The sequence below is a fragment of the Schistocerca serialis genome, chromosome 5, assembly GCF_023864345.2.
Source record: "Schistocerca serialis cubense isolate TAMUIC-IGC-003099 chromosome 5, iqSchSeri2.2, whole genome shotgun sequence".
NCBI lineage: Eukaryota > Metazoa > Arthropoda > Insecta > Orthoptera > Acrididae > Schistocerca > Schistocerca serialis.
The window spans coordinates 507,835,712-507,851,030 of NC_064642.1; the positions used below are offsets into that span (position 1 = coordinate 507,835,712).

At 40.0% G+C, this 15,319-nt stretch overlaps 1 protein-coding gene across 1 annotated transcript in view; it reads right to left on the reverse strand.

Annotated features, from left to right (window-relative positions):
* LOC126481466 (gamma-tubulin complex component 4) overlaps positions 1 to 15,319 on the reverse strand; it is a 178,004-nt gene that overhangs the window by 97,984 nt on the left and 64,701 nt on the right. Inside the window, exon 4 of the mRNA XM_050105242.1 lies at positions 12,420 to 12,514. Within this exon, the coding sequence (XP_049961199.1) occupies positions 12,420 to 12,514 (95 nt within the window). The remainder of the gene's footprint in view (positions 1 to 12,419; positions 12,515 to 15,319) is intronic.

Consider the following 15,319-nt stretch of genomic DNA (forward strand, 5'->3'; position numbering starts at 1 on the left):
ACTGACTGTCCAAGAGATTGGAGAAGAATGTGACATTTCAGTTGGATTGTGTCATGAAATCCTGACATAGTGTCTTGGAATGCATCACATTGTCACCAAATTCATCCCATGGCTCATGAGTCAAGACCAGAAAGACCTTTGCCTCACAATTTGCAAAGCGCTTTTGGATTGTGCAAATGAGAATGAGATGTTTCTTAAGAGAATCATAACTGATGAGATGTGGGCCTACGCTTATGATGTTGAGACAAGGTTCACTCTTCACAATGGGTCAGGAAAGGTTCTCCGAGACCAAAAAAGCTCATCATGTCAGATCAAACATCAAAGCCAAGCTGATAGTTTTCTTTGACTTTGAGGGATTAGTTCATCATGAATTTGTGCTACAGTGACAAACTGTTAATCAATAGTGCCACTGGGATGTGTTGCGATTCCTGTGAGAAAATGTGAGAAGGAAATGGCGTGAAATGTGGCAAGACAATTCTTGGCTCTTGCATCATGATAATGCACCCACACACTCATCCCCAATGGTTCATGACTAATGCACAAAAAACAAAATCAGCGAGCTGCCTCATCCTCCATACTCTACAGACCTTGCCCCCCCCCCTTTTTTTCTCCCCGCCCCCCTCCCCCCAAAGTTTAAAACCCAGTTGAAAGGACGTAAAGTTGCAATGATAGGTGAGATAAAAGAAAATTAGCAGGTGGCACTTCACATGATCCAGCAAGAGCCATACAAAGACTGCTTCTGGAGGTAGAAATGGTTTTGGGAGAGGTTATCAATTGTGGAGGAGAGTATTTAAAAGGAGACCATGCACAACAAGGAAAAGGTAAACGTAGAAAAATTTCGTGGACAAAGTTCCAGAATTTTTTGAACAGACCTAAGTGGTGCGAGAATTGACAACAGTTTCTACTGATTTTACAAAACTGTCTACAGGTCACCAGTGTCAAACTATGTATTCAGATGGCAGAAGAAAGCAGTCGCATATATCTTAGGACTGGGCCATAGCGATTTCTGTAAAAACCAAGCAAAGAAAACAAATTTAGTCTGGGATTGAATGCAAATCTGCACAATACAAAAAACAAAAAACTGCCATAAGGTGTACTACTTTCCAGGCAATAACTGCTGAACAAGAGTCATGAACATCAAAGGTTAAAACAGTACAATAAACTACCACAAACAGTAAAAATGCTACCTTTTTATAAATTTAAGCAGATAGAGATCTGGATTAAAAATGAAGCATACTAGTCAGCGGAATTCCTTCAGAGTAATCTCAATATTGACCAAAGGACTATATTTACTTGATGAGTGTATTAGTACTGATTATTAAAGTAATATGTAGATATACGTAATACTACATCTACATCTACATCTACATTGATACTCCGCAAGCCACCCAACGGTGTGTGGCGGAGGGCACTTTACGTGCCACTGTCATTACCTCCCTTTCCTGTTCCAGTCGCGTATGGTTCGCGGGAAGAACGACTGTCTGAAAGCCTCCGTGCGCGCTCTAATATCTCTAATTTTACATTCGTGATCTCCTCGGGAGGTATAAGTAGGGGGAAGCAATATATTCGATACCTCATCCAGAAACGCACCCTCTCGAAACCTGGACAGCAAGCTACACCGCGATGCAGAGCACCTCTCTTGCAGAGTCTGCCACTTGAGTTTATTAAACATCTCCGTAACGCTATCACGGTTACCAAATAACCCGGTGACGAAACGCGCCGCTCTTCTTTGGATCTTTTCTATCTCCTCCGTCAACCCGACCTGGTACGGATCCCACACTGATGAGCAATACTCAAGTATAGGTCGAACGAGTGTTTTGTAAGCCCCCTCCTTTGTTGATGGACTACATTTTCTAAGCACTCTCCCAATGAATCTCAACCTGGTACCCGCCTTACCAACAATTAATTTTATATGATCATTCCACTTCAAATCATTCCGTACGCATACTCCTAGATATTTTACAGAAGTAACTGCTACCAGTGTTTGTTCCGCTATCATATAATCATACAATAAAGGATCCTTGTTTCTATGTATTCGCAATACATTACATTTGTCTATGTTAAGGGTCAGTTGCCACTCCCTGCACCAAGTGCCTATCCGCTGCAGATCTTCCTGCATTTCCCTACAATTTTCTAATGCTGCAACTTCTCTGTATACTACAGCATCATCCGCGAAAAGCCGCATGGAACTTCCGACACTATCTACTAGGTCATTTATATATATTGTGAAAAGCAATGGTCCCATAACACTCCCCTGTGGCACGCCAGAGGTTACTTTAACGTCTGTAGACGTCTCTCCATTGATAACAACATGCTGTGTTCTGTTTGCTAAAAACTCTTCAATCCAGCCACAAAGCTGGTCTGATATTCCGTAGGCTCTTACTTTGTTTATCAGGCGACAGTGCGGAACTGTATCGAACGCCTTCCGGAAGTCAAGAAAAATAGCATCTACCTGGGAGCCTGTATCTAATATTTTCTGGGTCTCATGAACAAATAAGGCGAGTTGGGTCTCACACGATCGCTGTTTCCGGAATCCATGTTGATTCCTACATAGTAGATTCTGGGTTTCCAGAAATGACATGATACGCAAGCAAAAAACATGTTCTAAAATTCTACAAGAGATCGACGTAAGAGATATAGGTCTATAGTTTTGCGCATCTGCTCGACGACCCTTCTTGAAGACTGGGACTATCTGTGCTCTTTTCCAATCATTTGGAACCCTCCGTTCCTCTAGAGACTTGCGGTACACGGCTGTTAGAAGGGGGGCAAGTTCTTTCGCGTACTCTGTGTAGAATCGAATTGGTATCCCGTCAGGTCCAGTGGACTTTCCTCTATTGAGTGATTCCAGTTGCTTTTCTATTCCTTGGACACTTATTTCGATGTTAGCCATTTTTTCGTTTGTGCGAGGATTTAGAGAAGGAACTGCAGTGCGGTCTTCCTCTGTGAAACAGCTTTGGAAAAAGGTGTTTAGTATTTCAGCTTTACGCGTGTCATCCTCTGTTTCAATGCCATCATCATCCCGTAGTGTCTGGATATGCTGTATCGAGCCACTTACTGATTTAACGTAAGACCAGAACTTCCTAGGATTTTCTGTCAAGTCGGTACATAGAATTTTACTTTCGAATTCAATGAACGCTTCACGCATATCCCTCCTTACGCTAACTTTGACATCGTTTAGCTTCTGTTTGTCTGAGAGGTTTTGGCTGCGTTTAAACTTGGAGTGGAGCTCTCTTTGCTTTCGCAGTAGTTTCCTAACTTTGTTGTTGTACCACAGTGGGTTTTTCCCGTCCCTCACAGTTTTACTCGGCACGTACCTGTCTAAAACGCATTTTACGATTGCCTTGAACTTTTTCCATAAACACTCAACATTGTCAGTGTCGGAACAGAAATTTTCGTTTTGATCTGTTAGGTAGTCTGAAATCTGCCTTCTATTACTCTTGCTAAACAGATAAACCTTTCTCCCCTTTTTTATATTCCTATTAACTTCCATATTCAGGGATGCTGCAACGGCCTTATGATCACTGATTCCCTGTTCTGTACATACAGAGTCGAAAAGTTCGGGTCTGTTTGTTATCAGTAGGTCCAAGATGTTATCTCCACGAGTCGGTTCTCTGTTTAATTGCTCGAGGTAATTTTCGGATAGTGCACTCAGTATAATGTCACTCGATGCTCTGTCCCTACCACCCGTCCTAAACATCTGAGTGTCCCAGTCTATATCTGGTAAATTGAAATCTCCACCTAAGACTATAACATGCTGAGAAAATTTATGTGAAATGTATTCCAAATTTTCTCTCAGTTGTTCTGCCACTAATGCTGCTGAGTCGGGAGGTCGGTAAAAGGAGCCAATTATTAACCTAGTTCGGTTGTTTAGTGTAACCTCCACCCATAATAATTCACAGGAACTATCCACTTCTACTTCACTACAGGATAAACTACTACTAACAGCGACGAACACTCCACCACCGGTTGCATGCAATCTATCCTTTCTAAACACCGTCTGTACCTTTGTAAAAATTTCGGCAGAATTTATCTCTGGCTTAAGCCAGCTTTCTGTACCTATAACGATTTCAGCTTCGGTGCTTTCTATCAGCGCTTGAAGTTCCGGTACTTTACCAACGCAGCTTCGACAGTTGACAATTACAATACCGATTGCTGCTTGGTCCCCGCATGTCCTGACTTTGCCCCACACCCGTTGAGGCTGTTGCCCTTTCTGTACTTGCCCAAGGCCATCTAACCTAAAAAACCGCCCAGCCCACGCCACACAACCCCTGCTACCCGTGTAGCCGCTTGTTGCGTGTAGTGGACTCCTGACCTATCCAGCGGAACCCGAAACCCCACCACCCTATGGCGCAAGTCGAGGAATCTGCAGCCCACACGGTCGCAGAACCGTCTCAGCCTCTGATTCAGACCCTCCACTCGGCTCTGTACCAAAGGTCCGCAGTCAGTCCTGTCGACGATGCTGCAGATGGTGAGCTCTGCTTTCATCCCGCTAGCGAGAGTGGCAGTCTTCACCAAATCAGATAGCCGCCGGAAGCCAGAGAGGATTTCCTCCGATCCATAGCGACACACATCATTGGTGCCGACATGAGCGACCACCTGCAGATGGGTGCACCCTGTACCCTTCATGGCATCCGGAAGGACCCTTTCCACATCTGGAATGACTCCCCCCGGTATGCACACGGAGTGCACATTGGTTTTCTTCCCCTCTCTTGCTGCCATTTCCCTAAGGGGCCCCATTACGCGCCTGACGTTGGAGCTCCCAACTACCAGTAAGCCCACCCTCTGCGACTGCCCGGATCTTGCAGACTGAGGGGCAACCTCTGGAACAGGACAAGCAGCCATGTCAGGCCGAAGATCAGTATCAGCCTGAGACAGAGCCTGAAACCGGTTCGTCAGACAAACTGGAGAGGCTTTCCATTCAGCCCTCCGGAATGTCTTTCGCCCCCTGCCACACCTTGAAACGACCTCCCACTCTACCACAGGTGAGGGATCAGCCTCAATGCGGGCAGTATCCCGGGCAACCACAGTCTTAGTCCGATCAGGGGATGCGTGGGACGAGCTGGCCGTCCCCGACAAACCCCCATCCGGACCACCACAGTGATGCCCATTGGCAACAGCCTCAAGCTGTGTGACCGAAGCCAACACTGCCTGAAGCTGGGAGCAAAGGGATGCCAACTCAGCCTGCATCCGAACACAGCAGTTGCAGTCCCTATCCATGCTAAAAACTGTTTTGCAAAGAACGTCTGAACTAATCTACAGAGAGCGCAAACAAATCGACAAAATTTAAACGGTTATTAAAATACAAGATTGCCTAGTAAATGCAGTAATGCTGCTACTTGCGCACTGCTGACACTGCTCGGCGGCGGAAGGAGACTAAACGAAATTACACTATTCAGGTACTAAAACACGATGCTACACTCTCAAATACTATAATACGCCCGAAATTTATGAATTAAACAATGCAAGTACCAAAAACACGCAAAGAAATTAAGAATTAAACTATGTAGCAAGTGAGTGAGCTAGGAGTATACGACTTGCTGCTGCAGCTGCTTATCCAACGGCGGCAGGGAGCACACTGACTGCGACCAACCGACACTGGCCGTTCAAAACAAAAACAGTAGACAAACGACTACGCGAATTTACACTATTCAGGTACTAAAACGCGATGCTACAACTCTCAAATACTATAATACGCCCGAAATTTATGAATTAAACAATGCAAGTACCAAAAACACGCAAAGAAATTAAGTATAGAGTACTTGTTCACGTATATAGGTAGACGAGTAATGAGAATTACTTGTACATGTCTGAACTTGTGTCTAGATGTATAAGGCACAGTCAAGTGAAAACAAGACAAATGGGAACAAAATTGACTAGGTGTGAGTGGGACTCGTGCACTGAGGGTTTTGTACAAACCTAATTATGTATACAGACAGTTCAACCATTACAGGAATAAAGGATCTCAATGATTTTTGCCTATTATCAACATTGTTACTGGCAAGATATAGGTGCCAGGGATTCCAAGACTTTTGAAGTTGGATAACAAATGTCAAAAGAAATATTTTTTCCCGTGATATAATTACAAATTCCAACCGGAAACTAAGAGAGAGAAAAAGGAATGGCGGCATTTCTCGTCACCAAAACCAAAGAAGTTTTGAAAAGAACCATCAGCAGGGAAGGTTATGCTGACTCTATTTTGGGACGAAAAAGGTGTCATTTTGGAGGATTACATGCATAGAGGGACCACTGTCACTAGTCAAACACAGATCTCCCAAAAAAATCATCTGCGGCCTGCAATCTAATCAAAGCGACATGGATTGCTGTCAGCAGGTGTCCTTTTGCAACATGACAATGCAAGGCCGCACACTGCCCGCACAACAGTTGCAACAATCACAGACCTGCATTTTGAGTGTCTTCCTCATCCACCATACTCACCAGACCTTGCCCCAAGTGATTTCCATATGTTTGGACCACTCAAAGACACAATGGGAGGAAAGAAGTTTCATTCTGATGAAGAGGTACGCCACACGGTGCACGAGTGGTTGCGTGGTCTACCAAAAGAATTTTTTTCTAAAGGAATTTATGCACTTTGTAAGTGCAGAGGATTTGCATTGAGTATGGGGGAGATTACGTTGAAAAGTGATACAGCTTTGTACCACTTCTGCACAATAAATAATACTTAAAAAAGCATTTAAGATTTTCATTTGACTCACACTCATATGAGTGCCCAACACTGAGGTTATCAGTTGCCTGACACATCTGAAGAGAAACAGATGCGGATAAAAATCACTAAAATTGTCACACACAGTGAGAATGAAACATATGAAATGACACTCCACCTCACTCACATTCACCCACACAATCACTCTATCTCACAGGCTTTAAGACAATGGAGTGGGTGTGAAAGATGCCATACCCAAGTAAAACAACACAAGAGCTAAAACAATGCCACAGGCAAATGTGACAGGCTGTCTATTTGCAGAAAAATATGACTGAGCCAGTCACCCTGACAATACATAAACCGCCTCCCTGAAATCTGGGGAAACATGGTGGACAATTCAAGAACCTTCAAAACTCTAACCACATTCATCGGACAGTCACTTAAAATAGATGGCAGGTCTGTCTCCAAATCTGCCCACCATCTCTGGTCTGAAAATAAAACACAGTCTAATAAAATGTGACACACAGTGATCTGTATGTTACAAGCACCACACATTGGAAGTTTCTCTCACCAGAGCAAGAAGCCATGCATTATAGAGCTGTAGCCTATGCAAAGGGGAATAAGGAGGACCTCATCCCACCGACATGGCTGGAAAAAAGTACGCCACTGCCTTGTCGTGGGCTTCACAAGACACAGCTTATTGTCTGTTACTTCCAGCCACTCACCTGCCCATAGACAAAAGACACTGTATCTCAACAGCGAGGCAATGGCATGCAGTGCGACGGCACACAAAACTAACTGAGAATCACGACACACCTCGAGGCTTCATGGAAACATATTTGTAGTCACCTTCAGAACGATGACTGTACCCAGTCATGCACCTCTTCATCCGAAGCAAATCATCTGCTGGTCCACATGTTGCCAAGGTTGTTACAACTACAGTAGAAAATTTCACTGGGAAAGGCCTCGCACATTCTTCGTACAGTTATAGATCTCTCCCCCCATGTGATTTCCATATTTTTGGAACCCTGAAGAAAGACACTGTCGGTTGCCGATTTGCTTCTGAGAAAGAGGAATCATTTTGGGAGCTCCATACACAATATGTTGACACAGTCTTCCCACTACAGAAAAGGACCTTTAAAACAGTAATGAAACTAGTAAACTGAGTTCTCTGTAAATATCTGTTTAAACAGTTTGGAACTCCTGCTGCACCACCTGAGTACATCTACCAATCTGTTATGCACATCAAGAAGAGTAACTCATGAACAGCAGAATTCTTGATCACGGAACAGAAGCCACCTAAACTTACATTTACCATGAGTAAACAAATAGAAAACAGCATTTTCCAGAAGGGAATAAAATTTACAATAAACTGCCCAAGAAGATTAAAGTGGCAACTAAAATCCAAATATTTAAAGCATAAGTTAAGGCACACCTCTTAAATAATTTATACTATAAAATCAAGGGTTATTTGGATAACACAGAGTAGGGACTGGTGAGTGATATTAACTGATAATACATAACTGTCATTCTGCCATAAATTGCAATGGTTTAGTGGCGTTACTGTAAAATCATATGCCGAGGCTCTGTGATGGAATATTCTATCCTCTTTCCAGTCTCTTGAGCTCAAAATCAACTAATTATGATGAAGCATTGACTCAGATTTTTCAGACTGACCAGGGGACAACATGAAGAATTCAGCAGAATGGTGTGGTGATACATCTGAACAGTGTAGAAGTATTTTTCAATAATGTAATGTTACGGAATGTTTGAATTAGTTTTTTTATGTTGCAGTTTTCAATTAAGATGATGTCTGATATTATTTTACAAATAATTTACTAGTGAATAAACAACTGACCAAATAACTAAGCTACTCCATGGAAAAGGTCAACAGATAGGGTGATCCTGCAGTTATCTAAAAAACTGTCCATATCTGAGTTACATCCGGTCCCAGACCAAAAATGTATCTTGTTCGTATGCAGTACTCACTGAAACATGATTTACTATTTCATAAAGGCTATACAAATATTTGCTGCTCTTATACACACTTAAGTGACTGCAGACAATGCATAAATCTGCTACTGCCACTCCACACTGGCGTGCAAACCTTAACAAAGAAAATAACTTTTGCATGATGTGTCTCAATGAAACTTGGACTGAGCACAAAAAGAGCTGCTAAAGTACAGTACAGAATGTAACTGGAAGAAATATGCAATAAGATAAATAGAAATGACACTTTTATATGAAGACAATAATTACACACAATCCTTGAAGATCCACTGGGAATTTCATGCACTGCAAAAGGCAGGACACAGTTTTCAGCAAGATGTGTGATCACCTTGGATGGCAATGTATGCTCTGTAATGAGCTCCTATACTGGCAACATGGTTGGTAATGAGTTCTTGTGGTAGGGCACCCCATTCCTCCACCAGAGCAATTGACAACTGTTGGATAGTCGTCGATGTTTGTGGACATGTGGTAATATGTCCCCCCAATCTGTTCCCATATGCTCAATGGGATTTAAGTTGGAGAAATGGGCAGGCCAGCCAGTTTGCTAAATATCCTCTCATTCCAAGACTACCTCTACCTGCAGTGTTCGATAAAAATGAAGTCACGGCTGAATGTGCTCCTGAAAAGACACGCACGGGAAAGATGTACAGTTTCACAATAATGTTGACCAATGACTGTACCATGTTCAAAGATTTGGAGATCATATGTCCATGTAACACTGTCTCCTCACACTACAACACCTGGACCATCAAAACCATCATGTTCAACAATGCCGGATGTACTCTCATATGGCAAGAGGCTGCAATACGTAAAGCACCCAGGAACATTGTCGAACACAATCATTTAGATGGTCCAGGTGTAATAGTGTGGGGAGGCATAATATTGCATGGACACACTGACCTCCAAATCTCTGAACACAGTACACCTATCACTCAGTATTATTATGACAATGTACTCCCTTTCCCTATGTGTGTCTTCTCTGGGATGTGACTCCACTCAGCACTGCACGTGGAGGAGCCTTTGGCACGAGAAGATATTCAACGCATGAACTGGTCTGCCCAATCCCCCAACTTCAATCGCATCAAACATGTGTGGGATTCAGTGGGGAGACATAGTACTGCATACTAAACAAGAATTCCTTACGAAACTTGAGGCCAGCATGGGAGCACATTGAAAAATATGCATTGACATCCAAGATGATGACACACCCTACGAATCATGTCTTGTCTTCTGTAACATTCAGAGGACTAACATGAATTGAGGTGACTAAAATATAATTGTTGTCTTTGAGTAAAAGTGACATTTCTGTTTGTTAGACTGCATATTTCTTTCAGTTACCTTCTCTACTATATTGTAGCAATTATTTCTAAGCACTGTCCAAGTTTCATTGAGCTGTGCTACTAGGTAGTGACACATCAAGCAAAAGTTACTTTCATTCTTAAGTTTTGCGCACCCAAGTACAATAAGTGGCATAACAATATTTATTAGTTGCTAAATTTTGTTTGGTTTTAAAACAAATTAAAAAGGAAGTGAAATTAAAGAAAGAAAAATATTTAAAATGGTTAAATACCAGAAATCTTCAAGATAAAATAGAGCTTAATGCACAACAAGCGAAAATTCGGAAAAAGGTTGCAGAAGCAAAAAACAAAGTTTGGGAACAGTCATGTCAAAAAATTGAATCCTATATTGGTGGTAAAAGAAACACAGAAGCATGGAAAACTATAAAAAATTTAAGAAGGAATTCCAAAGAAACAACACATATTAAATATATTACTCATGACTCTTGGGAAAAATATTTTAAAAGTTTATTAACAGAAAACAGGGAAGAACACTTGGGAAACCCTGAATATAATGAAATGTTAGATCTACAAGCAGAGAATTACATCCGTTTGGAAATAGAGACAGTAAAAACTGCAATAAAATCTTTAAAGAATGGAAGGGCTACAGGCATTGGAGGTATTCCTGCAGAATTATTAAAATTAGGAACAAAGAAATTAATGGAATTGTTAAGAAACCTTTTCGAAAGATGTTTAAATGGGGAAGATGTCGCAAATGATTTGAAAGTTGGATATATTTCAGTGATACATAAAAAAGGAGAGAAAGATGAGTGTAAAAATTATAGGGGAATAACAGTGACCAATACCTTCAGTAGATTATATGGAAGAATTATTAAATATTTGTTAGAACAAGAATACAAAGAAAAGGAGGCTGAAGAACAAGCAGGTTTTAGAGCTGGAAGATCAACAATTGATCATATCTTTTGCCTACAACAAATTATTGAAAAAAAAAATGGTTCGGGCACAACCTATACATTTAGTATTCATAGATACAGAAAAAGCCTATGATAGTGTGCCTTTATCCAGTTTATGGTAAGCTTTAATATCAATAGGAATAAATCCAAGAATAATTAAAGCAATTCAAAATTTATATAAAAATTCTATTTCAAAAATAAAAATTGGTAAATATCTATCACATGGATTCCAAGTCACAAAAGGATTACGTCAAGGATGTAGCATCTCACCTACATTGTATAAAATATATACAGAAGTAACTTTACAGAATTGGAAGAAAAAATGTCACGCTATGGGAATACCAGTAAATGATAGAACAATATACTCGTTACAATTTGCAGATGACCAACTGATTATAGCCCAAGACTATGAGGACATAGAGTATATGACCAGAAAATTGATTCAAGAATATAAAAAATCAGGTCTAAATGTAAACATGAATAAAACAAAGTACATGGTAATTGGTGGAGTGAATGGAGACTTAATATTAGAAGAAGGGATGGGAACAATAACAGCTACTGAGGAATATAAATATTTAGGTGTGAAAATTACAAATGATGGGAAACAGGACAAAGAAATTAGATCAAGAATAAATTCTGGAAAGACGACAATCTCTTTATTGAATGGAATTCTCTGGGACAAACACATAACAACTGATAACAAAATAAGGATATTTAAAACAATAGTTAGGAGCATTATTACATATGGTTCAGAAGTGTGGACAACAAAAGGGCAACTGAAATCAAAATTATTAGCCACAGAAATGGATTTCTGGAGACGTTCAGCAAGAATATCAAGATGAGAAAGAATAAGAAATGAAGTAATCAGAGACAAGATGAAATGTAAAAATTCAATTATTGATTTCATCAAGCACAAACAACTTAAATGGTATGGACACATCAGACGAATGGAACAGGAAAGGCTACCAAAATGTATAATCGACTGGGTACCAATTGGAAGAAGAAAAAGGGGACGACCACCTGATACATGGATACAGGGAGTTCAGTCAGCAATGAGGAAGAACAACATTCCTGAAGATTTATGGACAAATAGAGAAGAGTGGAGAACAATAATTAGTGACTTACTGTAATCTAGAATAGGTGCTGGAAAAATGTACTCACATTGTAAATCCAGAATAATAATAATAAATTTTGTTTGGGGCCCTGTCTATTCCAACGCTCACAATTTGAAGCATAGATGAGTATGTACCCTCTGTTGCACCAGGGAAGGGGGAATACACAAATCCAACTGCTAAGCAACATTTGTTCCAGTGACAAAGTCAATCAAGAAATCAAATACTGGATGCTGATATAACAATAATTTCCATTTTTAAAACTTGTGTTACAGACAAGAAGAAGAACTTTTGTACCTCTGATGCTTCGCCAAACCGAGTTTCAGTGATACACTAACACTGTGTTTCATCCTAAAAACAAAAACATGAGAATGAATCCACTCACCATTTCATTGCAGATTTCACATCATTCACTCCAGTTAACAAGTATCTGTGCACAAAACCCAGGAGGCTGCACCCATAGATGTTCTGTTCTTTTATCTGCAAAAACAACTGTTATGAGTGATTCTGCATCATTATCACAAAATGATGACATCAGTACCCTTCAACAATTTCACATCACTAATGGTTACTAAAAAATTAGTAAATAGTTCATAGAGCAGGCACAAAACAGCAAGCCCTCAGTTACAAGTTTGTTTTAGTTGTTTGTCTGTATTAACTGCTTCCTCACTGCAAATAGATTGTGCTTTCAAAAAAAAAAAAAAAAACAGGAATCAGACTATCAATGATCAATGATTCAAAGTAATAAAATGGTGCCCCATTATGATAAAGCTATTTCCACTAATACAACATAAAACAGTTTTGTTTTTGTCTGCTTCATTCATAACTACCCTGAAAAGTCCGTTCCTTCTTCTAATGTAAAATTTCAGTCAAAGTCACCTGCTGTGATGCCAAAAAGCAGAGAGCGACAGGAATGACCTGCTTATGTAGTGTTACCTATTGGATCCAAATCAAATATATATGTTATGAATTAGAATGTATCACATGACTGCTCTGTGAAACATAAAATGCAAGATGGAAATTAAATACATGTATACATACAGTCTGCACTTTAAAATGTGCAAAAGGAAAATTCAGGAATGTAACTATAATAACATCATATGCTCCAACAGAGGAAGCGGAAGAACGAATAAAAGAATAGTTTTATGAAGACCTTGAAAGAACATGTAGTAAAGTACAAAACTACAACCTACTGCCAGTTATGGGAGACTTAATGCACATGTTGGGCAAAATGAATGTGGAAGAGTATCAGGGAGATACACACTACATGAAGAAAGTAAGGACAGACACTATAACACTGTACATGAATATCTGTTGACATAAATTTAAATTATTTCCTTTTTTGTATTATGTATCTAAAACTTCTTTAGTTATCTACTGCACTAGGTATTGGATTGTACTATATTTTAATGTATTAATAAATCAATGTTGTTGTTATGTAACATCTATTTAAAATTGTGTACTAATGTATTTAGTTGGTACACAAGTTCATAAGGTTTTTCCATAAGTTTAATAAAAACAACAGATGCACTTAACAGAGACTTTAGTCATCAATAATATATTTCCCTTTACTATTTACAACAGCCTGCCAATGCTGAAGTGACTTTGCGATTCTGAAACTTTAGAGATCACATAGTTTTGAGGTGAAGAACTCGTTGATCCATGTTTGGAGTGCATTTTCATCCACAAAGGAAGTTCCTTGGAGGTTGTTCAATGGAGAGTGGAAAAGGTGAAAATCTAAGGGTGCAAGATCACGTGAATAGGGTGGGTGTAGAATGACTTCTCAGCCCAACTCCTGTTTAGCATTTTTTTGTCAGTCTAGTAGAATGCAGTTGGGCATTGTCATGGAATAGCATCACTTCACACAGTTTTCCTGGTCATAGTTCTTGGATTGCATCTGCAAGATGTCTCAGTTGTTGGCAATAAATGTCAGCAGTGATGGTTACACCTCAGGGAAGCAATTTGCAGTACATCACACCATCACTGTTTTACCAGATGCATAGCATTGTCTTCTTTGTGTGTGCACAGGTCTTTGTAAAGGAAGTTGCTGCTTTGCCTGGGCCCAAATCATTTTTTTTTCTTTTCCTTATGTTAGCATAAAGACATCATTTCTCATCACCAGTAGCTGTACAGGATAGGAATGGTTGGTATTGTTCATCAGCCAACCAATGATGAGCAAGCACAGATACACATTAGGCCACCCACAGATTTTTGCAATTCTGGCTTAGAGCATGCTGTATCCATACACCCAATTTTTGAACCTTCCCCACTGCATGCAAACGTCACACAATGAAGGAATATCACAGTTCATCAAATCTGTCAGTTCTTGCGTACACTGATGTGGATCATTGCGGATTAATGTGTTCAAAAAAATTTTCATCAAGCCCCAAAGACCTTCCTGGATGTGGAGAGTCATTAATGTCATAACAATCCTCCTTAAAACAAGAAAACCATTTTCCTTCCATGCTCTGTCAAATGGCATTTATCCCCATAAATGACACAAATGTTTCTGGCCACCTCCACTGCTGCCACACATCTACTGAACTCAAACAGAGTATGTTGTAAATGTTCCAGTTTCTCTACTTGGCATTCCATTCTGTAGCATCCACAGCTCCACTCACTATCTCCAAATGGCAAAACAATAATATGTAAACTCAAATGCAAACAGTGAACTACAAATAAAAAATGACAATCAATAAATAAACCCACAGCAACAGGAATATCAATATGCAAAACAAAAATGCTACAAACTTATGCACCAATCTAATACCAAGTCAGCTACATCCCATGTAACAGATATGATGAATAGATGCTTAATAAATAAATAAAAAATAAAAGTGGTGAAGGAAGCAGCAGAAGAAACAACTGGGATAAGAAGAAGGGAAAGAAACAAATGGTTTGATGATGAATGCAGACTAGCAACAGAATATAAAAATGCAGCAAGACAGAATGCTACAGATGGAGACAAGAAGAAATGACAAGGTGTATAAGGAATTCAGGTATAATGTTCATAGGATATGTCTGTTATGAATGCAATTAACCCCCACTGAGGTAATCTGCAAACCCTGATTTACAGAGGACTTGCTTCATGAGAAAACCCAGACTGTGACTGAAGGCCTACATAATTTAATTTGGATCAGATTATCAAAAAGTACATTCTGTGGACTTAATGTGCAAAAATAGATGTCTATGATGCAGTATTATATTTCATTGCAGGAAATACTGGCAGAATTGAAGTGCTGAAGAGAGCTTGTGTAAATCCAGGCATGTTTACTGCAAAAACGT